A 23264-nucleotide genomic window follows, 5' to 3' on the forward strand; every position below is an offset into this window, starting at 1 on the left:
TCTTGACTCTCCCAGCTATCATTTTTTACTGGCTAAACCTGCATGGAACCGGTAATGCAATACAGACATAATTGCTAAAATGGAAAAAAATCATTTTAATCTGTTAATCTCAGTAATGCACAGGAAACTATTAAAAAGTAACTGTTAGGGCATTTCTAGATAAAGGGATTAGGAGAAGTGTTGAAAACAGCTAACAACTAGTGGTGGTCACTCAGTGAGAACAGACACGTGAAATCATCTTTTTAATTGACAGTAATACAATTGGGGTGATATCTGCTGTTAAAACAGGAAAGCTGGAACTACTTTTTTGTGGATTTATTTTACCCTTGATAACAACAGAAGAGAGCTTTTATTTATAACAATGGAAGAGAAATGCCAACAGAGACTCAGCAAACCTCCCCAGTGCAGCACTGTCACAATGTCAGACTCCTCCTCTCCCTGTGGAAGGCTCAGGGCAGTGACAGTCTTACAAGAACTAACAAAATTAGAGCTACTCTAATACACTTGTACAGGTGAAGGCTTGGCTGTCATATATTTGCTGAAACACTCCAAGCAGAAAAAGAGATGATGAGCCAGCTGCCCAGCAAAAATGGACTGATCATGTTTAAAACAAAAAATGGACTGATTGTGTTCAAAAATAGCTGAGTTATTTTCAGCCTTTGCCAAGGTAGAACTGGTACCAGCTCTCCAGAACTGTCAACAGCAGAAGGAGACAATCGAAATAATTGACAGAGTTCCTCGCCTTCACCAGCTGCTCCAATGGGGATAATTTATTATTGCAAGCCAGTTAATTTCTGACAGTGAGGTACCTGATAGGAGATGGATCACATTTGGTTCATTTTAAGCTCCAAAGAACTGAAACGAAACGTCTGGCAGCCTGGAAAGGTTTTTAAATAATGGTCACAGCCAGCACAACCGGTTTCACTCCAGGCTGTAGGATCAGTCAAAGTCTTCATTAGAGTCAGGCAGCTGCTGCTACTGTATAATCCAATGAGACAAAGCTTCCCTGACAAAGGTAAGGGGGCAGCACTGCCTGACAGTCTGCAACACACACTGGTTAACATCACAGAACTGCTGGCACCACTCCAGCCTTTTGCTGTCTACTGAATACTTGCACATATGTTGCAGAGGTTTCAGCTAAATGAGTTGCACTCTTCTATTTCTGCAAACAGGTTTGGTGTTAATTTGCAATGCCATATGCACCTCCTTTATTTCTCTAGTTTACTTCCCTGTCACAGTCAAAAAAGGACTGTCATTAATTTCCAGACCACTCAGATCTGGACAGCACAAAATCGGGGTAAGCAAAAAGCTAGCTGTGATTCCTGGAGTGCTACAGGATCAAACCAGAATGCCATTCAATGATGGTTTAGGGGTTTTGTTTGTTTTCCCCAAAGGGAGGGAGTTACTGCCTGTACCTGCATCTACTCTGTCTTCTATGCCATGCTGTATACATCAGGTAGCAAGACTGTACCTTAATAATCACAAACTAGAAGTTTGCTAAGATAATTAATCCCAGTCTCCCTCATAGCTGAAGTGAGTAAACATTTACATGCTTATGTTAAATTTCAGCATGTGGCAACCAGATCCATATATTTCATATCACAGTCAAAACTGACAAACAAACTGAAAGGCATGATGTAATACAGCAATTAAAGAGTTCTAAAATGAGCCAGATGATGCTCACAGCTGCAGCTCATTAATGAGGAGATAACAATGAATTAGAACTAGAGATTTTTTATCTCCATTTACTTGAAGCAGCCAAATAACTCACAACAACATAAAAATTAGGTTTATGTGAGTCTAGCCCTGCAAACGTGTGCGAGTCACAAGCAGTAAATAATCCTCACATGTTAGACACCATACAAAGGAAAATACTATTTCTGCTCCAAGAAGCTGATACTTGACTTGAAAAACTATTGTGGAACATGGGAAAAGTCATTTCCATGCTCAGAACTGTACCATGGCAGTTGTCCTGAACGTGTCACATCTTGCTTTGAACCATCCTGCAGATCTCCATGGGTTTGCTGAATACCAGTACTTACCTTGACTGCCAGTGTCAGAGAAATTAAAGATCTCTATTTTGATTGGGTCAATATGGAAGCAGGGAAAATGAAGCATGAAAGTACTTGTGTGTGTAGGATGGGGAGGTCAGTTTTCTAAACAAAAAGAAGGTGATTATAATACTATCTCCCCATCTCATGGAGACTTTAAGACATTTAGCAGTTTTGCTTAGAACCACCTGGCTCTCATTTCTAAATCACAGACCACAAAAAAAATCTTTTCTGTTTCATTATTCCAATTTTAACAAGGGACAGAAAGGTTTTCTCAGTTATGAGCAGGGCATATTGACCCCACTGCAGTTCCACAGAAATCCACATGGACAATTTTTGAGTAGGAATAGGATAACGAAAGAGAATGAACAGTGGCTTCACTGATGATTTGTATCTGCTGGGGAGATAAGCACAGCATCCACAGCTTCTTCAGGAGGAAAAAACCAAGATACATGGTCTTTCTAATGTTATTAGCAACACTATGTATGGCAACAATTATTACATATATCCTATTTCTCCTTTACATCTCTTTTATGGTGGATTTCTTTCTTTTCCATTCTGACAGCACTAAGATGGTGAAGCAGTAAGTGACAGCCCCTCATTTAGTGATTACCAAACAGTGAAATAGTTCATGAATGGAGTCAGTGGATGGAAGGGCCTCACTCCTTCCCTATCTTAGTGGTCAGTGGTAATTTATTTTTCAGTTTTCACTGAATTTCAGTTCATTATACCTGACATTTTTATATAACAAAGTGGATTGGAAGCAACTTAGAGAAGTCCTCTGTCTTTCTCCCAAAGGCAGGACTGATTATCCTTAAAGGACATCTTGGATCAATTGCTGGATGATAATGACAAACCACTGTAATGTGGTTTGACACACTAGTTTATATACAAATGCCGAATCTGAATCTCTTTTTCTCCACTGCACATGCAAAACAGAAAAAAAAATAGAGTCTACATAACTTGATAAGTAGTTGATAGGGCCAGGAAATTTCATGGTAATTTTTAATGAAGTTGCTGCTTTTTCTACTTTTATCCAGATGTGCTGTGAAAATACCTAGGAAGTTACTGATCACTGCAAACACCTCCAGTGCTTTGGATGAAATGTGTCCTTGTGTCACAAGTCTTAGGAACCACTGGTGTGACCAGAGAAAATGTGCAGAAGGGGTTGTGTCCCTTACATCCCACATTTGACAGCAACACAAAAACTCATCTTAGCATTCACGTAGCATAAGGAGTTTCAAACAAATCAAGGAATCAGATCTTGCTGGGTGGATTTATGCTGCCAAACTGCTGCAAATCTCCTTCAGTATGGATTGTATAATAGTCTCCTCTTGTAGCACAGTGCAAGAAAATTAAAAAGACATTAGAAAGAGCATGAAGTTACAGCTCCAAGCTTTATTCTTTCACTTTTAGTTCTCTCCTTTCTCTCCCAACAACCTTTAAAAAGGAACAAGACTGGAGGGAAGAAGAAATTGGAGAGTCAGGGGAAAAAAAAAAAAAATCAACAAACCTTCAGGAAAAGATCCGAGATACCACACCAAGTACAGAAGGGAACCTTTGGCTCATTACTTCCCCTCTATTTTCCTTCCAAATAATGTTTATTGAAAAATCTCTGTTTTTTTCATTCTCTTTTCTTTGCATATTGTCATTTGGGTTTTATTTGGGGTTTTTTGTTTGTTTGGGGGTTTCGTTGGTTTGTTTTTCTAATTGGGCTTATCTCATCATAAAATGTAGTCATTAAGGAGACACAGCAAAATAATTTTATTCATGGGATGAGGAAAAGATATTTCAATGAGTAGTGTAACCTTACTGATTATTACTATTCCCTCAACTTTCAAAAGTTGACTTTTTTTTTTATGAAATCAGGGCCCAACCATAGGAAAGGGTCCTCAGCCCACACCAACAGGTACCTAAGTACTTCAGTTCATTAATGCACACTCTGGTGCATAATTAGAGGACAGTAAAGTTAAAAGATGTTAAAATCAGTAAGGGTGGGAGTTATCTCTCTGAATTTTACATAGCTAATATTTGAGATCCTGTACAGATCCTTTATGCTCCCAGACTGTGGAGAAAAATTAGCACCTGGAGATACTCCAGAGAGTGATCAAACACACCCACTGTAGGCATCTGTCTTTGCAAGAAATGAACTGTTTTCTGCAAGTGCCTCTCCCTCTCTCTCCTCCCACCCTCAGTGGCAATTCAGAGACCTGAAAGATCAAGGAGATTGCCACACCTAAATTTCAGATGGGTGAGAGTCTGTTGAGAGGAATCCTGCTTCACAATTCTGTTTCCAAATGTGGGAAACAATCTGGAGTCAGATGCACAGATACTGATGCCTGATGGATACATTGTACTCCTGGTACAAGGTATACCTCAAGCAACAATCTGGCAAAACATCTACAGACACGTTAATTCTGTGGTGACAGACTTACCTGATGATTTTATGGAAGAACTATAGGCAATCCCATTGTGCTGCTGATTATCACCGATTTCCAGAGTTGTAGTTATTACAGGCTTTGGCTTAAATTCACGCTTAGGCCGACTAGATGCTACATTTATTCTGTAAATAAAGCAGAGAAAAGCAGAAAGAGATTAATTTAGGAAGAAAGAAGGAAGAAATACTTACAAAACTTAAGCTCAGGCTAAGTGCTTTGCTGTTTGAAAGGTGGAGTAGGAAAATCATCTGCTGGTTTTGCTTTTGGACTTCTTTTGGTTGGCGTGTGTTTTGGTTGTATGGTCTTGGCTTTTTTGGTTGGTTGGCTTTGGGGTTTTTTTGAGGGGGAGTGTATGTTTTTACTAAAAGCTGCTCAATTCTCATGCAAACAAGTCCCTAATTTATATAATACTTGGTCCTGCTGACAGAGGCATAAAGCTTAACAGCCTGAGAAGTGATGAGCATCCACAGCTGCCACCGAGTTCAGCACAAGTTGCAGGAATGAACACTCTGGAAAGCTCAACTGCAAATGACATATGGAGAAACACATCCAGGACAGAGGCCCAGGGTGCATCTCACACATTGCCTTTTTATTAGGGAAAGTGGGAAACAACCATTTAGCCAGCAAAACTGTCCAGTACCTCCTGCTGTGTGTGCCCCAGCTGAGAGCTCCCTGTCTCCCTGGCCCTCCAGGCAGGATGGCACAGGGTGTCTGCAGACACAGCTGCCCTCATGCCAATGCTCACAGCCCCCACACCCACCCCGAGCTGAAAGCCCCAAGCTGTTTTCCTGACTCTGCCTATGCCACAGGGACACTCAGGTCTCTGAGTGACACATGAATGACAGCAGCATTTCTTCCTTCTCTTAGGATGACACAAATTACCTGGGCTTTTCCTACATGTGTTAGAGCATAGCTGTGTTCCTGGCCAGCTGGCTGGTTCCTTACTGTGCTACAGAATTTTGTTATACCCCTTAATCTCAACAAAAACAAGCCAACTCCTCAGCAAGGCCTCCAAAACACAACTCAAAGTATGTACATTGAAATAATGATCCAAACAAAGGGAGGCTGTCCTCATTAACCTCCACAGATGTGAGAGGCTCTGCACACACTCTGAACTCCCTGGGCCGATCCTGTGTTACATTAAAGTCTCCCAGCACGGCAAGAAGCTGCCAGGTGGCAGAGGTTTAAAGCCATGGAGCTCAGTCTGGCACAAAGCACAGCAAATGTGCATCTGGGACGTGGTGCTATGAGATCTCTTGCTTCAGTGACTTTCCAACATCATGAATCTCACCTGCAAAAGAGGTTCAGCATTTTCTGAGGGGTTCAGTCTTACCGGTTTTGCAGCTTGCTCTGCAGATCCTCCAAAATTTCTGTGGATTGTTTATGGTAATCTAGTGCTGCTTCTACAAACACAGCCAACTGGCTCACTTGTTCTACCTGAAAGACAGAGAGGAAAATAGTTGTAAGGGCACTGCAGTACATTCAGCTGAAAGATAAACAAACAGATCATTTAAAACAGACCTGGTATCTCAAAAGACCACAGTACCTTGCAGAGGTTGTTGGAAAAGAGCACACGTGCTTCTATCAAAGAAACTGCCAGTTGGAAACAGAACAAAACTGAGGTGTAACTTCTAGTTCACTGACTCAGGGCTGGGTCCTTGAGTCATTTCCTCTCACAATGTGCAAATCCCCTCTGCTTTCAACTTCCAAGCCAGCCGTCTGTCAACAGCCAAGCCCAAAACATTTAGTAGGACATGACCCCTTAGCAGGTGAAAGTGGAGCTTTTCTGATCAATGCTGGAAGAAATTACACTGTGACAGCTCTTATGACTCAGACCCATTAGTGTTTATTATCAATGTTTACAAATTGCAGTTCTGAAATGATCTGGACTTACCTCACTAGATGGCAGCATTTATAAACTGATAAATGAAATATGATTTATCTACTTGGATTTAAAATGTATTAGCGAATCATTCAAAAATATTAATGATGAGGAAAGGGAGAATGTGAAGGAGAAAGAAAAAAACCAATATTTTTATTCATGAGGTAACAAAAAAATCTCATTCCCCTAACACAAGCTGAAAAGTTCAAGCTGCATGGGGTATGGAGTAGTAACAGATATTTGTCTTCTTCAAGACAACATTAAGAAGACAGACCCCAAGAAGTCTGACATCTTTCCATTCCATCATGATGTCTTCAGACATTGGATCACAAAAAAATATCTTGGGTAAACTTTCTACAAATGTTTTATGGACCCATGGCAATTTTGTGTTATACTTTGTCTGCTTTTACTCAGTTAAAAAGATCATTAAAAATTCTGCCAGGAGTCCAAGAGAGCCAAACACTGTCACATAGCACAGAGAAATGAAATGCACAGAACCAAACCAACAGCTGATACTATTCCATCATGGTCAGAAGAGAGTCATATAAACAGCTGAGGACAACACACAAAGTGCCTGGGGCTTTGTATGTGGTGGTCAGAGAAAATGGATAAAGGACTGCCCAAAAAAGACAACCAAGAGACAGGAGAAATATGGAGTTGTGGATTAGGAGAAGAGAGAGAGAGACTGGGAAAGAGCCAGAGAAACTTGAGGGACTAAAAGCTACTTAGGAAGATGAACCTGGGACTGGCTGTGTGGGAATGGCAGGAAGATGGATCTGATAAGAAGTGCATGCAACAGTGTCGATGTGGGAGGTCTGGAACTGGCTGTGCAAAAACCTGAGAAAGATGGGGATCAGGACTGAGCCTGGGAAAGACACCTGGCAAGATGGCTGGGAACAGAGCTCAGAGAAGAGACTTCAGGGCAAGAAGACCAAGGGAGGGAGACACTTGGGGAACTGGAAAGGATCAGAAGGAAGTGATTGCAGTTAAGATCTCTGCAAATACAGTGAGACCATTTGGGGTTAAACAACAAAGCTGTAATGAGAAGTTTGAGGAGGACAGACAGCACGAAAATGGAAGGGAAAGAGCATAGTTTTCTCTAAACAAACAAAAAGAAATGGGTACGGAAAAAACTTCAGAGGGATATCCAGTTCACCCCCTCCCAAAGGCAGAATTAGTTATACTTGAATGCATAACTCATCTGTTTTCCAGTGGCTGAGCTAAACCAGTTGAATCCCTGCACTGTTTTATCCTCAGTTTGGTGCTCTGACTAATGATAAACAGTACCTGAAACATTTCTCAGCTCCTTATGCAAGGCAGAATTACAAAACACACATTCACTGCAACCAGGCAATTGGTAGAGCTACAGTGGAACAGTGCTGAAATTGTTGATAAGAGCTATTTGAGCTTTTGCTGTCCTCATTAACTTGTACTGGTAAAACAGCAAGAGGCTTAACTGCCTTACACTATACACTGCTGTAACAAATGTGTCCCACTTACTAACAGTTCAGGAGCAACAGGCTAGCTTACAACTGGGTGTGCATAGAGGGAGAAGTTGCTTGCAGTTAAATATTCCCACTTCACAGCTCATCCCTGTTGCATTTTGCTCACAGAAGACAGCACACTTTGTACTTTTTTAACTCTGTTTTCTGTGATGATGCATCTACAGAAGAGAAAGCTTCGGAATAGGCTCAAATAGGTCCAGCTCTCTTTTCCTACAGTTCCATGATTACTTGGGAGAAAGCACATGCCACTATTCCTCTGTGTGTGGACAGAAGAGGATTATCCTTAATGGCCACAGCTGCTCCTTATTTAGACATAATTTCATGATGGACTTGGACACTGAGCCAAAGTCCACATACCTGAGCCTAAGCCACAAACTCACTCTATGGAGTAATTTGCAGAGCCAAAGAGTAATAGTAATGATTTTCAGAGGTAAAAATCATTCAGAGACTCCACAGCAGCAGCTAAGTCCCAACTATTAGTGAGCTAAAATTCAGAATGTGCAGAGGGTACATGCCCTTGTTTATACTTTCAGCAACAGATCTATGACTATACAAATCTCCCAGCTGTGACCCTCTCACTGACCAAACTGCATTTTACTCTCAGCTGGTCCTACTTGAGACTTCTGTGGCCATGTTGTCTGAGTCACTGTATCTCCAGAAGAAATTGCTGAGTTCTTGAGTTCTCCCATTCACTGCTGTGCGTTATGTTCTTCTGTGACAGGGGATTAAAAGTGGGAAGAGGCAGAATTTCTGCTTTCAGACCTTACCTCCTGTAAAGGATGGGACTGGCTTTAACCAATCCCACACATTTGTCCCTCCAGGATGTACTGCAGCAAACAAAAACGCAGCACAAACTTACATCATTTTCTAAGAAATTGAACATGCTTCTTTCAGCCAGTTCCTTTGACTCTTCAAATTTTTCTACTGCTTGTTTAACTTCTTCATCCGGTATCTTTCCAAAACGCTTCTTTTTATAATCATAATCCAAGCGACGTCCTTCCAGTTTCTTCAAATGGTGCTAAAAGAGACAGAACATTTATGAGAAGGACCAAATGGGACATGCCCAAACAAGCACACTGTGATTTAAGGAAATATCAGTGATGGATGCAAATATATGCACTTACAGAATTACAAGGCTCAGAGATTTGTACAGTCCATGCCCTTAACCCAAGGCAGCATCAGGTAAGTGTAGAGCCACATACATGAATGAAATTTTCAATAAAGAGCCCTTTGGCAGCACTTGAGGTATTGGCTACCATGATTTGCCAGTCTTAGACATTCACCTCATGGACTTCACTAAAATGTGCAACAGTTCAGATTCTCCGAGCTGTTGAGGGAAGCAGGATCCAAGCTAAATATTTGTGTGTTGCCATATTCTACATGTAATTCAATTTATGCCTTGAATTATCTGCAATATGACAACTAAAAATTAAAGGGTTATAGTCTCCTCATAAAGCAGTGTTCCAACAGATCTTGTGTTCCTGGTGTCCTTGGTAGGTATCAACTTGACACCTCTATCTGATACAACTACACAAGCTTTTCTGTTGCCAAAAATCCTGGGACTGACAGACTCACAGAATGCTCTCAAAGTGACAGTACAAAATGCTCATTAATGCTAATGTCAAACAATTGCTTTTCATCAGTTCAGAAGAACCACAACTGAAAGCAGCTATGCATCAAAGGAGAGAGCTACAGACATTATTGCTACCTTTTTGCTACGCTTTCCACATCCATTTATGTGTAAACAAATAAAATAACTTTCATTTCTTCATTTCATCAGGGTTTTAACTTGCTTATTACCCAAATCCAATGGAATCAACAGTTTCAAAGACTGCCTTGCTTTCTTTGAATTGTCACGTTGTAAACAGAAACACTGAAAAACTTAACTCTCACGGTTAAAAACGTGTTCCTTAATGTCCTCTATTTTTCCTATTGTGGCATATGGCTCTTCCACATTTTCTGACACTATTCAAATCATTCTGTGTTTGCCCTGAACGCCCTTTTTAGCAGTTATATTCATTCTCCATTATAAACAGCTTTAGACTGACAGAGATGGTAAGATAGGATAATCACTAGCAGTAAATCACAGCCCACTCACATGTTCATAAGCATTATTAAAAACGTTAATTAAAATAAAACAGCAGAAAAATAAAGAATATAATTCTCTTCACTACCCTTGTACTGACTGTACAAGCAATATAGCAAATTGAGTAAGTTAGACAAGGGAGAAATAGACAGACATTAATTTAAAGCAGATTTTGTCATTGTTTTGCTTGAGAGAAAATCTATTACAACAACATTTATTTATCTTTTTGCTTTCAAGAAAAATACCTCAGGGAACTAGAGTTTGATTTGACTCTGATTATTGATAAGTGAGGCTTCACCCTGAAAAACTTACCCCAATCTCTTTTAAATCTTTGTCCTGCAATAACTGTAGAGGATCAATAAAATTTTGTTTGACATTAATATCAAGTGAGTCCTTCACTTCTGCCATTTGCTTCATGCTCTCACCAGCATCCAGTAGTGCAAGGCCTGTGGTAAAGAATAGGCTCTTAAATCTCTAGATATATAAAAGCAGAAAACTGATCTTTTCAAACAGCCATTTCAAATAGACATCTTTGTATCTGCTGCAGTCCCTTGAAAAGGGAAAAAGAAAATAATGCAACTTATGCTTGTTCCCTGTAGAAAACCAGAACTAGAAAATTTTTGTTCTGAATTACATTTTTGGGGGTTTTTCCCCCCACAGGTATCAGGGGAAAAAAATTTTTCTCCTTAATGTATTTGCATAGGTCACTATTAAAAAAAACAAAAACATCCAGTGTTACTGTTTAATTCTTTTTACAAGATTTTTTTTCTCTTAGTTTACTTCTCAAACAGAGTATAACCATTTTTATATAAAGGTTAAAAGAAATAAACTGCATTTAAGAATCACCCTAAATTACTTAGGTTTGGCAACTTAGAAACTCAAATGGTTAGTAATAGGGATGATCAGACAGCACCAGTAACAGTGTTATCAAACCCACCTGCAACAGAGCTGGACAAATGTGCAGGAGCATCCTTTTTCTGAGCTCTATCAATCATCCCCTGATCCCTGCACTTAGCTTTCCCTCTTACCTGCAGTGGCAACTGCACAGGTTATGTCAGTGGTAATAGTTTGCAAAGAAGTTTATGCTGAAATGTTCCCCGAGGAGATGCACAAACTCACCAAACATAGAATCATCGCCCAGCTCTCTGCCATACCGTATCATGCAGTCTCCCAGGAGTCCCTCTGTCTGGGGATAGCCTGTGGTTTTAACTTGTCCTCTGATCTTGGACATAGTGTTCAGCATTCCCAGCTTGGCCCTGTATGCTAAGAGGGACATAGAAAAAGAAAAAAAAAAAAAAGGTGATAAAATCAGTCTTAAAATCTATTCAAAGCAGTAAATGACTTCACAAGCAAAGTCACGAAGCAAATCGCTAAGCTCATCTCAGATTGGTAATTTTTTGTTGTCAGTACCTCATAGTCCAAAGCTGAAATATGCCATTCAACAATATGGGTCATATGGAACTGGTTTTATTCCCAACTGAAAATGCATCATTTCTCCATGCAAATATTCACCAACACTCACATTCCTTTGCATAGTCCTGCTTGTGAGCTCCTTGATTTGAAATACTGCAGAAAGCAAACTTAGAATAGATACAAGCACAGCCAAAGCTGTTTTCCTCTCTCTTTCCCTCTTGCTTAAAAGACCTTTGCAGAACTCCAGACAGAAATCTCACTATGGCCTATTTAGCTTTTATTTACCTAGAATTAATTTCCAAGTAATAAAGCAATGTTCATCAAAATACAACACCTATTGCTCCTATCTTACCTGGATTTGGCTGAAGATACTCCGTGGATTTGGACAGAAGCTCTGTTACAGCTTTATTAGTAACATCAATTTTCTGAAAAAGAAAAGCAAGTCTACTATGAACATTGAAAACACACAGAAAGAAAAGGGCAATTTAAAAAAAAAGAACCTGGAAACTAAACTGCAAAAGCAGAAATTGACAGTAATGTTTAATTTTCAACACAACTCACCAGTGGATAGCAAATTTTTCAATTTCATGGATTTAAACTAAGAAATATAATCTTTTATCAGGAGACTATTTGGCCCAAATAGTTAGAATTTTATCATTAATTTTATCAGATGCAAAGGCTTTGTGATATTTAAAAAGCCTCACTAACACTGCACACTTGTCTAATCTCCCACATGGACAGAGGAGGAAGGTTCCTCCTGCTGCTCTGCACCCTTCTTGGAGGAATTTCTCTCCACTGTCGAGAGGTGTCAGTGGAACCTGATCCTCTGCTCAAGCAGGCTTTGTGGATGTCTCTTCTCCCTTGGCTGAGCTGACAAGGCTCAAGGATAAATTTGCATTTTTCCTTTTATCATTCTGTTTGGAAGGACATTATAGGGTTTCCCCACAGGTAAATCTAAAGTACCATTCAATCACTTGAAACATTAAATGTTTTTGTTTCTGCAATAGCTTAAAATTGAAAAATATAATGTCACTTTTCTTACCCTTTCCATCTCTTGAAATTCCTCATCTAACTTTGTTCCTTCTGCTCCACTTATTTTTTCACTGAATAGCTGTAAAAAGATAAATTTAACACACACCAAGAAAAGGTATTATTATTTAATTACACAGTAAGTATCTCTGATAATTGTAGGAATTGACTACAGAAAATAAGCAGCATCCATTTGAGGCAACTGTGCAGGACAAGAGTAGACAGTCTTGGAAGTGAAGCACTCTCTTCAAGAGAGACAAGGGGACCTGATACAAATTTAGAACAAGCAAACAAAAAATGATTTCTCATGCTTGAAGAGTTTGTACTCTATGGGCATGACCTGCACGGCAGATTTCAGCACAGGGACAGGAGTCTGACTGCAGGTAAATCCACAGTAATCTTTTCAAGTATGTCTCTGTAGCTCTGTACCTCTGAGTACCTTCTAGCCCTGTGTGCCAGTGGGTTCAGGGATTTAATTCCCATTCCTTCTGCTGGGAGCTGTGTGCAATTCTGTGGAAGGAACAGAGCTGTGAAAAATGTTCCACTGTGACTCACCTGTGAGACTGAGCCCCTTTATGATCAAAACAAGAATGCTATGTGTTCTCCAGAAGATCAAAGCACCAGTTTCAGATAGATTTCAGTAAACCTTCGGAAAAGGCTAAAAGTTATCCAGCTTTCGTGTGAGAACTCCAGGCTGTCAGAGCTGACTGTGGTCCTCAGTGAGTAAATCGTGACCAGGAATAAGCCACCGAGCAGAACTCAGCCATCTGCTTCTTGCAGTGCATGGTACCTGCACTGTGACAACATGAAACAAAAGCCAGATCCTCACCCAGTGGGAAACAGCCTTTGAAAGCATCCCTCCACTATGGCAGTGATTTAACACATATTCAACAAACATTAAATTCCTTTAAAAATACCTAACATTTATCTGTTTTAATTGATGTGTATCACTGAAACTGTAACAGTGTAGTGTGAAATCCAGGCCTAGCTCACTGACTGCTGCTGCTCCCCAAACCTGTCCCCAATAAAGCATTTTGTTTGTCCTCAGCACCTTCTAAAAGGGAATTCATCTCACTGAATTAGAAGGGCCTTGGGGACTTGCATAACCTGAAAATGGGTCAGGGCTATCCATAGTGCAATGGTTCCCTGTTCTCAGCCACTGCCTGCACGGCTCAGGTGTGGGGGGAGTGCACTGCCCTGCCAAAAACCAGCAAGGAGCTGAAGAAGCAGAGCTGGGAGCTCAGCAGTGGCTGACCTTGCATCAATATCACTGCTACCACACAGTCAGAGAACAGTCCTGCTTCAGGGAAAATGTGAGTTCAAAGAGAGGCACACGGCTAATTATTTCTATTGGCTTTACAGCAGCACTCCCAATTTTCATACTTAATATGCCAAGCAGCACACACACTTGTCAGGATCATTTCTCTTCCAGAGCACTGACAGAACAAGCACAAAAGCAGATAAAACAGATGGAGGAGCCCAAGCACCAGCGAGTTCCTGCAGGTCATCAACTTGCTGCCGTAAGACAGGACAGCAGAGAAGTGACCTGAGGTCACACATGGAGCGGGACACTGCCCCAGTCTCTGCAGGAACGTCTGAGGAATCCTTGAGCAGATGGAGAAAGGTACATGACAAGGCTGCATGAAAAGCAGGAATTCCTGTCAGGAATTCTGCAGCTCCTCCACAATAGCAGTTTCTGTCTCCTTTCTGTGTGCTGTTGATTCCAAAAATAATCAATGCCATTTTCCACAGACTCACACATGTCTCCTTTCTCCGTCAGGCAATGAAGAGATCTGTGGTTTGCTGAAGCCCTTTTCAAAGGCTGAGTGCAGTGGGGGAATTACCCTTAAGCTAAGTTGCAAAACCCAAATTCAGTAGCAGCCCATAGCTGTCCCATTACAGATAATCCATTTACATGCTGGTGAAAAATAAACGTAATGAAGTAATGTGACTGCTCAACTGTGAAAGTATAATCAATGATAAAATTCTAAATCTATTTTACAGTGACTTGTGAATGCAACTCCACAGAGCCAGGAGTTGCAGGATCTGCAGACACTGTTTCATACAGACTCTGAAGACAACCTAACACACGCCTAACACCAGGGAGAAAAGCACTGATTATAAGAAAAAAAATTTTGTTAAAATGTTTTGCCAGCTCTATGCAAACATTAATGATACTGCAATTTCTAGCCAAGGCCACACTTCTTCAATGGTATTTACTCTGAGCTCTAATGTCCTTTGAAAAATGATGCTTCAAAAATAATGATTCCTTCAAGTCTGTAAGTTGTCTGAGCTACTAGCAGTAAAAACTGGTAAAAAGTTCTAATGGTTATAATCAAATTTTACACCCCTACAGTTTATTTCATATTAATATAATTGGGAATAGCTGTACTAGTCTCGCATTTAGGAACAAAAAAGCTTTTGTTCTGCTCATATTGAATTTAGGAGTTGTAAAACTAGCATCACCCTTCTCACAATTAAAAGTCACAGGATACCAAATTAATTATTGAAAATGGATGCACAAAGGAGACAGCTGCTGAGTTTTGGTTCCCTGACTATTTGCTGAGCATCATTTACATGCATTGTATCAAGCTGCAAAATGCTTTGAACATAAATAGAAGATGCCTGCTGAGGGGCTGTGTAATTACATGGCAATATCTATCAGGCTTTAGGAGTCACCTAATCAAAGACAAAGGTGCTACCATCACACAAGACAGGTACTCTGAGAGAGCTTGGAATTTCTTGTATGGGAAGAATCCTTCACCAAATTCAGAACCCGGGCACCATGCATTCAGGACCTTTTAGCTAGACAGGGTCACACTGTTCCCACCTTGGGGGTCACCACTTCTTTAGTGCCAGGCCAGAAGCTAAAGCCTTTCATTAGTCCTCTTTCTGGTGAAGCTAACTAGGTTTTCTCAGGATCAAAATCTACACTTTCAAATCAGCCATTTCTATTACCATCTCTCATTTGTAGTTACATGATAGCAAACGACCTTCTATTGTAAAATTTCCATGCTCTATATAATAGAAGACCTTTTTGCCTAAAAACCACTGCAGTTTGTACACAAATGCTCCTTGCTTGTTACTTCTTGCTAGATCCTAGTGGTTTTTTTAATATTGAAAAATTAAATATGATGTTGTATTATAAATAATCTGCAAGTCTCTGGTGGGCTTATGTGGAATTCTATATGAAGAAAAATCTGGAATAAAATAAATAGGCTTTGAAAGAAGCCCCTCCAGATATTGCAATTTCTATTTTAGTTCTGTATAGCCAGCTACAGTTCAAAATGCAATCTGCAATTTTGCTACAATCTTAAAAGACAAATATTTATCTGCTAAGGCATTTTTATTCCAAGGAATTCTCTGTGAAATTATTTTTCTACAAACCTAATATTTAGGTTTTGTTCTCAAGATAGTCCTTTATTATTCTATTTTTTTCAGATAGTATAATTTTCTTTTGATGTGTTTCGTTATGATGAAGCATTGCTCCAACCCTGGCAGTGTTCCAAACCTGGCTAGAGAATACCTTGAGTAACCTGGTTTAGTGGGAAGCGCCATGGCAAGGGGGTTGGGACTAGATGGTCTTTAAGGTCCATTTCAGCCCCTTACCATTCTGTGATTCTATTAACACAGCACACGAGCTGTCCATACTTTAAAGTAAAATGTATGGCTCACCAAAACTCTAAATTTAAGAAGTCTCAAGATTTAAATAAAAATACCAAAAATTTATATTAAGAATATTAAGATTTATCCCTACTGCACAGGAATAGTAAATTTCCCCACTTTCATATGAATTATAACAAACAAGGTTCAGAAGAATGCTGTTTTACTAATGTTCTGTACATCATATCCACTGAATTACAGCACTTTTTCATATTTCACCATGGAAGGTTACTGAATAGAAGAAACTGCCAAAAATATCCCAGATCAACAGAGAGCTGATAAAACTCTCAAAACAATTACCCTATTTTTTTTTAATATACCCACTGGGTATTTTATAATACAAGTCAATAGGATTCCTGCCAGCCAATACTTGCACACATGCTCTGACCTTCTGTTTCACTAGTTTTGCCTTTCTTTTGCAACACTCATTAACTAGGATTGAACAATCACAGGTTTTTTCTTGTTATTCAGCTACTACTGAAAGAAGTGGCTGGCCAGCAAAACTCTCTTGTACATAACTGTCCAGGAAATCAGCCTATGCTATTTAAAGGCTGAATGAAAGGTATCATATTCTATTAAAGACTTAAGAGCTTTTAATAACTCTTTACAAAATTATAGCATTTATTTTGTTCTGAAAGAGTATCTGCTGAAATTATCTGTTGAAACTTTAATGGGATAGAAAATTCCTACATTTGTGATAAATATGCACGCTGTCAAACCCATGAGGCAAAACCTAGATTTTTTTATTCAACAAAAAAGCCAAGGCTATGGAAAGACTTTAAATTTATTTCCCTCTCTCTCTAAAAAGGAAGCAAGCAATCAACTGGGAAAATGAACAGATTCATCCCAAAGTTAACACACAGAGAGCCAGGAAATAATGTAACTGTATGGCTACATTTCCCATAGAAACAGAACTGGGCCAAACTGCACAAATGCATTAAATACATCTTAAATACAGTACTTAGTACAAAATACTACATTCCAGCATGGTTAACACATAATAGTTACGCTTCTCTTTATAAATCATTGAAAGTTCCAGCGATTTCCCTGCAGCCACATAACTGTTTGATTTGGTTTAATGCAATGTGACAATACTAACAGCTTTCTCAAGAATCTTATTTAAGCGTGTCACAAACAAAGGGAAGAATAAGGTGGTTGGCAAGATGAAGTCAAATCTCCTTGCACTGTTCAACCTCCTGAGGGGAGGGAGAGATTTTCTTCTTTGTCCTTTTCTGAAATGCTCTATCAGATTAGACACCAAGATTTCAGTCTCTTTTCTAGATCAAAAGTAGTTTAACCTCAAATATCTGTAATTCTCTGTTCTGTGCTTCCAAGTTCTACTACAATGATATGTACATTACTGGTTTTTCTTCTTTCCTGATTGCTATATTTCATATAAATTGCTCACTCCCACACTCGAAAAGAAGGTTCAATGTAGTGCAGACCACCAAGAACTTGTACCTACAACACAGCTTATTTAATGTCTTGCATCTTAGTACCTTTTTAAAGGAGTACACACTGGCAGAGCCAGCTGCACCAAAGTTTGCCACAATGATAGAAAAATATTCTTTAAAAAAAAAAAAAATATTTTGCTTTACTGACTAGGTGAATGAGCAGCTAATAGGCACTGCTGTGATTGCCTTCTAGAGATTTTCTAAAGGTCTGGATGCTCAGGAGAAAAAGAAGTGCCTTACACTGAGAAACTAAACTAAGATGCACATTTTCAAACACAGATCTAAACAAAAGACTAAAGAAACACAATACTTGGCCCTTGGGTACAAAATCATCTGCAAAAGGAAATGGGTAATATGTACCTAAAAAGATACTTTCTCCTAAAATACCCCTACAACAATAAAGAAAAAAACCAAACTGTGAAACTGTCCTGGTACTTGGACCTGTTCTTTTAATTATACTGACACAGCTCATTCTATCCCAATGCTTTGGAGAAAATACAAATCCCCCATTTTAGAGGTTAAGCACTAAATGACGACAAGAACTCTTGAGTTGCCTCAGTGCGTTGTGTTTTCAAAGAAAACAGAAATTCTCTCGCTCTGATGTACTTTAAAGAAAAAAGATTTATTCTGCTCTCCAAAGCAAATAGAGGGTTTACTACAAAGTGCAGATGTTTCAGTCACACAAATACAGAGCACTCTGGCTCACATCCAGGAAATCATTTAAGTTCATCCTCAATAGGTGCTAAAGTGCTTTGCTGGATGAAGCCCCGAGTGTTCAGCACCTCGCAGCATTAAGCTCAGAGAGTCATCACCTTCACACAGAGGATTTTGTAACTTTTCTTCTACTAAACCTTCAGCCAGCAGTGGCACATATTTCCCCAAAGCACTTGGTAAAATGGTAGGAAAGATTTCTGACAGCAGCAGAGAGATCTGGCTTTTTTTAAAAAAATTAGTCAAGTGGCTGAATTGGGTCCTACTGCTACTTAATCAAAATGATGGTGTGCCAGAAGCTGTGCCCTAGAAGTCAAATACTTGTTACTGCTCCCATGGCTGCATAAGTGCTATAAAATATCTCTGAATTTAACAATGATCATACACAGGTATTTAAGGAAGCGCAGCTTTCTTTTTTGGTAACAGTTCATACATAATTATAAATCATGACCGTATTTTGGGATTTATGTGAGACATTAACACATTAAAAATTATAATCATATTGAGGATACAAATTCAAGCAGCATTCTGTCAGTACCCATGGCAGAGTGCACTTCTATAGAAATTCAGGGAAACAAAGAAGTGTTGCATAAAATGAGATGATTCACCCATAGTTCATTACCTACCACAAGCAGCTGAACCAGAACTCTAGAAAACTGCATCTATCACCATAGGAATTCACAGTCTAGTGTTTCACTGAAGATGTCTATTCCCAGATATTTAAAGTAGAAACATAAAGTAAGAACTGAAGGCCATGCCTGTACTTCAAAGACAGCTCATGGCTATGCTCACACTACCAATTTCCTTACGGATTTCTGATGGACTCAATAGCAAATCTTGTCCCAGCAGCCAACAAAATTAAAATACTAAAACCATTTCTATTTTTGTAAGATATGGAGGATTTTAAAGATATATAGAGAAATGTGTTACATTTAAAGACACACCAAGAGAAATTTTAAAATATTTCTTACATATTTTCTAATATTAAAAATTGCATACAAATTATAATCATGAAATATAAAAACTGAGCCCCATCTCACTTTTCAGAACCCAATTTTTGGTAGGAAATTCCTTTACATAGCAAATAAAAAAACAACCCAGGCCATCTAAAGGACACCAGGAATCTCAAGGGCCTGTTTCCCAAGAAGCAAAACATACTTTTTCTACCAAGAGATCTCTGAATCATACAAACAAAGTTAAAGAAATTCATGAGAGTACTGCCAGAGTGTTTATATTCAAACAGAACATTCCTATCTCACTAATATTTATGAACCCCTTACTTTATTACTTGTAACTTCTCAGGCAAACAGAAGCCATGAGACCACAGAAGATTATTTTTAGGAAGACAGATGAACTGAGTAACACAAGGATATGCCAGCTAGAGAGGAATGGAAGAGAAAGGTGTTGGCAATGTGGCTTGCCTGGAAAGGGGGATCTGAGGCTGTCCCCAGACACATCTTCCCCACATGGGGATGTTCTGTGAGCTGCCAGTGCAGCACAAGCTCAGCATCAAGCACATCACTGTTAATGGGTCACGTGCAGATCTATGCCAAGCATTATTACTCAGTCTACTTTCTAACGTGGAGCAAACTCTTCACAGCTGAGCATGACCCAAAGTGCAGAGAAGTCCAGCCAGGCAATCAGCTGAGGCCTCTGCAGTGTACCCTACAGCTGCCAGTATGAACAGGAATGGACCCAGTCCATCAAAGTCCCCATATGCTCCTGCAGAGCAGAATGCCCATTCACAGCCGGGAAGGTCAGGCTGCAGCTCCCACTGCAATCGATGAACAGCCGCAGCTGGAGAGCAGCAGCAGCACAGCTCTGGCAAAGGCTCAGGAGTGGCAGCTCAGTTCTACTCAGAAAGGAAGCTCAAATAGTGCAATCCATGTGTTCTGCGATTGAGAAAGCCCTTACAAGCACTGGTACATAGAGAAAACTGAGCAATGACAGCACTCCCCACTGAGGAAAGTTTCAGCAGGCAATCCAGATACACCTCTCGGAAACAACCCAATTTGTTTTTCAGCAAAATCCCCTCACCAACCCATCAACCAGAGCTTCTGCTTCCCAACTAACCCTGTGAGACTCTCATACCCATGCAGACAAGAATTCCTGCTGCTTTCAACTCTTTTATAAACAGTTCTGCGGCACCATTTAGTGTGAGCTCTCCCAACTTAGATCACCTTGTATGAATAAGGACTGCTGAAAACACACAATACATGATAATGTATTTAATCAACTTAACAGACTGTGCTTGGGAAACCACATTAAAGAAAAAGGAAAAGATACAGAGACCAAGAACATGACAAACGAGGTTACTGGTTGAGGAATGCCTTCTTTTCTTCAGGAAGGACTTACACAACCCAAAACAAAGATAGAAGAAAATAGTTTAAAGTGTTATTTGTCAACTTGATTTTACATAGTCCAAACAAAAGATTCTGCCACGTTGGAGTATTAGCACAACAGAAATTTTTCAAAAGAGAAGGTGGCCATTTTGGCAAAGCTAAGGAGGGCTTTACACAAAGATCTGCCACACAATGTCTGGGATGTGGGTGTTTGACCAGAGCTCCAAGTTCCCAGCATCCTTCCAATTTTTTCTGCTGACAGAAGCTCTGGGATGCATTAAATAGTTTTTGATCCTGCTCTTTCAACAAAAGAAATAAAACAAAAAGGAAACAGACATGAGTAAAGGTCTCAATAGGCTGGAAAAATTCAGTGGATGTGCTTTAAAAACTCATCTCTCAGAAAACAGCAAAAGATACAATAACCTCCTTCTCTCAGAAAAGGTCTACAACGAATTAGGTAAGATGAAGCACCTAGCATTAAACAACTAATCTGTAAAAACAGGCCAATATGCCAGTCATGCTCCTGCATTTTATGGAAGTCAACAATGACACCTACTGAAATGTTGTTTATTAATCAATTTTATATTTGCTGTATCTGCTTTTGAAAAAATTAATCTACTTCCTTTGACAGCAATACTGAGAACCTACCCCATATGATTCCTGTGCTCTTCCTAGTGCATTTCTTGTATGTAATTTTTTGCCAAAATTCGGCACAAAATTACCTATGGTTTGGTGTTGGGGAGTTACTAATTTAGCAGCAGAAACATCAGACATTGAATTCTAGCTCTGATACCACTTGAAGTTGTTCTGCAAGTAAGTCAATGCCAGAAAGAGAATTTTAAGTAGGGTCAGGAATGCCAGGCACTTTCTGTTGCTTAGTCAACACTCAAAATCCTGTACCCAGCTGATCTAGTCTGCACACAATCACGCAGCCTTTTAAATTAACCTTATTAACTAAATCCAGCCAAAGTATGTGTAAATATAGACTGTGTAATCTAGACTTACAAAGAAGTCTGCACATTGAGAAGGGTGCTGTCTCTTGCTCTAAGCAAGCACACCCTTCGAAAGGTCTTAGCATATTTCAGAATATTTTATCCTCACAATGTAATGGAGAGCTTCACCCCTTCTGTGACACTCCAGAGGTCTCGAGTCTCTCATTAAAACCAAGTCCGTGCTACTTGTACTGCTTTCACATGTCTGGATTCCAGACTTTCTGCTCTCAGCAAGAACTACTTTTTAGCCACTGCTATAGCTCTGGATGCTACAGGAAACATGGGGAACAGATTTCGACAGGTTGAAACCACACATCCAAGTACCTAATACGGCAGTAATGTAGGGGAGGAACTGAAAGACTAAATACTTGAATTTGGGTAAACTGACTTGTCCTTGACCACACAGCAAACAACTGCTACCTCTGAAATTAGAATGCCAGAGTCCCAGATCTCCACTCCTTTCCTGGAGGAATGCTGTCTTAAATAAAATACTCTATCTGTGTTTCTGAGCAGGCAAATCAAGGGAAATTTATGTTTATGGGACACAAATTGTGAATTGCACAGTTTATTATGGGGATGCAATTCATTTATTATGAGAATGCAATTCCAGATTTTGTTGCAAAAAATTAAAAGATTAGTATACACTCTGTGCAAGAAAGATTTTACTGTACCTAGCCTGTAGAAAAGTGAAAAGTGTTTATATCTATTTTCCATGTTAAAACAGAAATGACTAGATGGTTCCAAGTTTTCAAATTCTGAGTGATAACACTTTAAATTCTGCAAAATGATGTGTCAAAGGACATTCTTTTCCATGCAGGTCAGAACTCGCAAGAATTAACAACTTTTCCCTTTGCACAAATACATGCAAGTAATGAAAAACTAGAATAAAACAAAAAATATAGGAGAAGATGATACAGGCATAGCAGTATTTGTGAAATAACTCAGTGGCTGGGATGGAATGCTATTTTCTATCAAATTTTATATGATTTTGCTTCAAAATAATAGAATTAATCAAGAGTTTTTATATACACACACATGTGCATATACGCACTCCCATATTCCCTTAAGTAAGACAAGAGGTATTAGGGACCTGGATGCTTTTGAACACCCCACCAAGTGCTTATCTAAATCTCTAGGCATGTAAATACTTCTTAAGAGTGTAACCCAAGAGACTCATCAGAGAAGCACACAGGACTCAACACTGCCAAGATATGAGTTCTGTTTCATTTCAGATTCTAGTCATAAACAGCTGAGAAGAGCTAAACTACTACTACTGCATTAGTACTACTAAATGCCTTCTTTGCAAGAAATATTTTGTCCTTGAGTTTCTTCTGGTACAGAATAGCAAAGGCTTCTGTTATTTACATCCAAAAATAATTGCCAGATAGGTTGTGGGTATTTTCTTAATCAATCTATACATCCAAAATGTAGAACCATCAGTAAGCCTTATGGCACATGCAGTTTAGGGCAGCTTCTGTGTATGGTCTACAATTTTCACAAAGAGAACACTACAAAAATTGCCAATATTTAAACTATTGCTTGACTATGGAGTTACCTGTGCATGTCTGGACCCATCACTTCTTGCAAAGACAATGCATATAGCAAGATCTATAGCACTGTGGCCTAATTTCAAACATTAAGAATTCTGACAATCAGCAAATACTTTTTTCACAAAAATAAGCTAGATGCTTAACAAGT

At 39.4% G+C, this 23264-nt stretch overlaps 1 protein-coding gene across 3 annotated transcripts in view; it reads right to left on the bottom strand.

Annotated features, from left to right (window-relative positions):
• Positions 1–23264, bottom strand: part of SH3GL3 (SH3 domain containing GRB2 like 3, endophilin A3) — a 59463-nt gene that overhangs the window by 4189 nt on the left and 32010 nt on the right. For all 3 annotated transcript variants that reach the window (XM_085070503.1, XM_085070505.1, XM_085070504.1), the window contains 7 exons: positions 12418–12486; positions 11728–11800; positions 11082–11225; positions 10275–10408; positions 8736–8894; positions 5823–5926; positions 4487–4614 (listed from right to left, as the gene is read on the bottom strand). In XM_085070503.1, coding sequence (XP_084926629.1) covers positions 4487–4614; positions 5823–5926; positions 8736–8894; positions 10275–10408; positions 11082–11225; positions 11728–11800; positions 12418–12486 — 811 coding nt within the window. The remainder of the gene's footprint in view (positions 1–4486; positions 4615–5822; positions 5927–8735; positions 8895–10274; positions 10409–11081; positions 11226–11727; positions 11801–12417; positions 12487–23264) is intronic.

This window comes from Lichenostomus cassidix, chromosome 10 (genome assembly GCF_008360975.1).
Source record: "Lichenostomus cassidix isolate B80296 chromosome 10, HeHo_3.0, whole genome shotgun sequence".
Classification (NCBI taxonomy): domain Eukaryota; kingdom Metazoa; phylum Chordata; class Aves; order Passeriformes; family Meliphagidae; genus Lichenostomus; species Lichenostomus cassidix.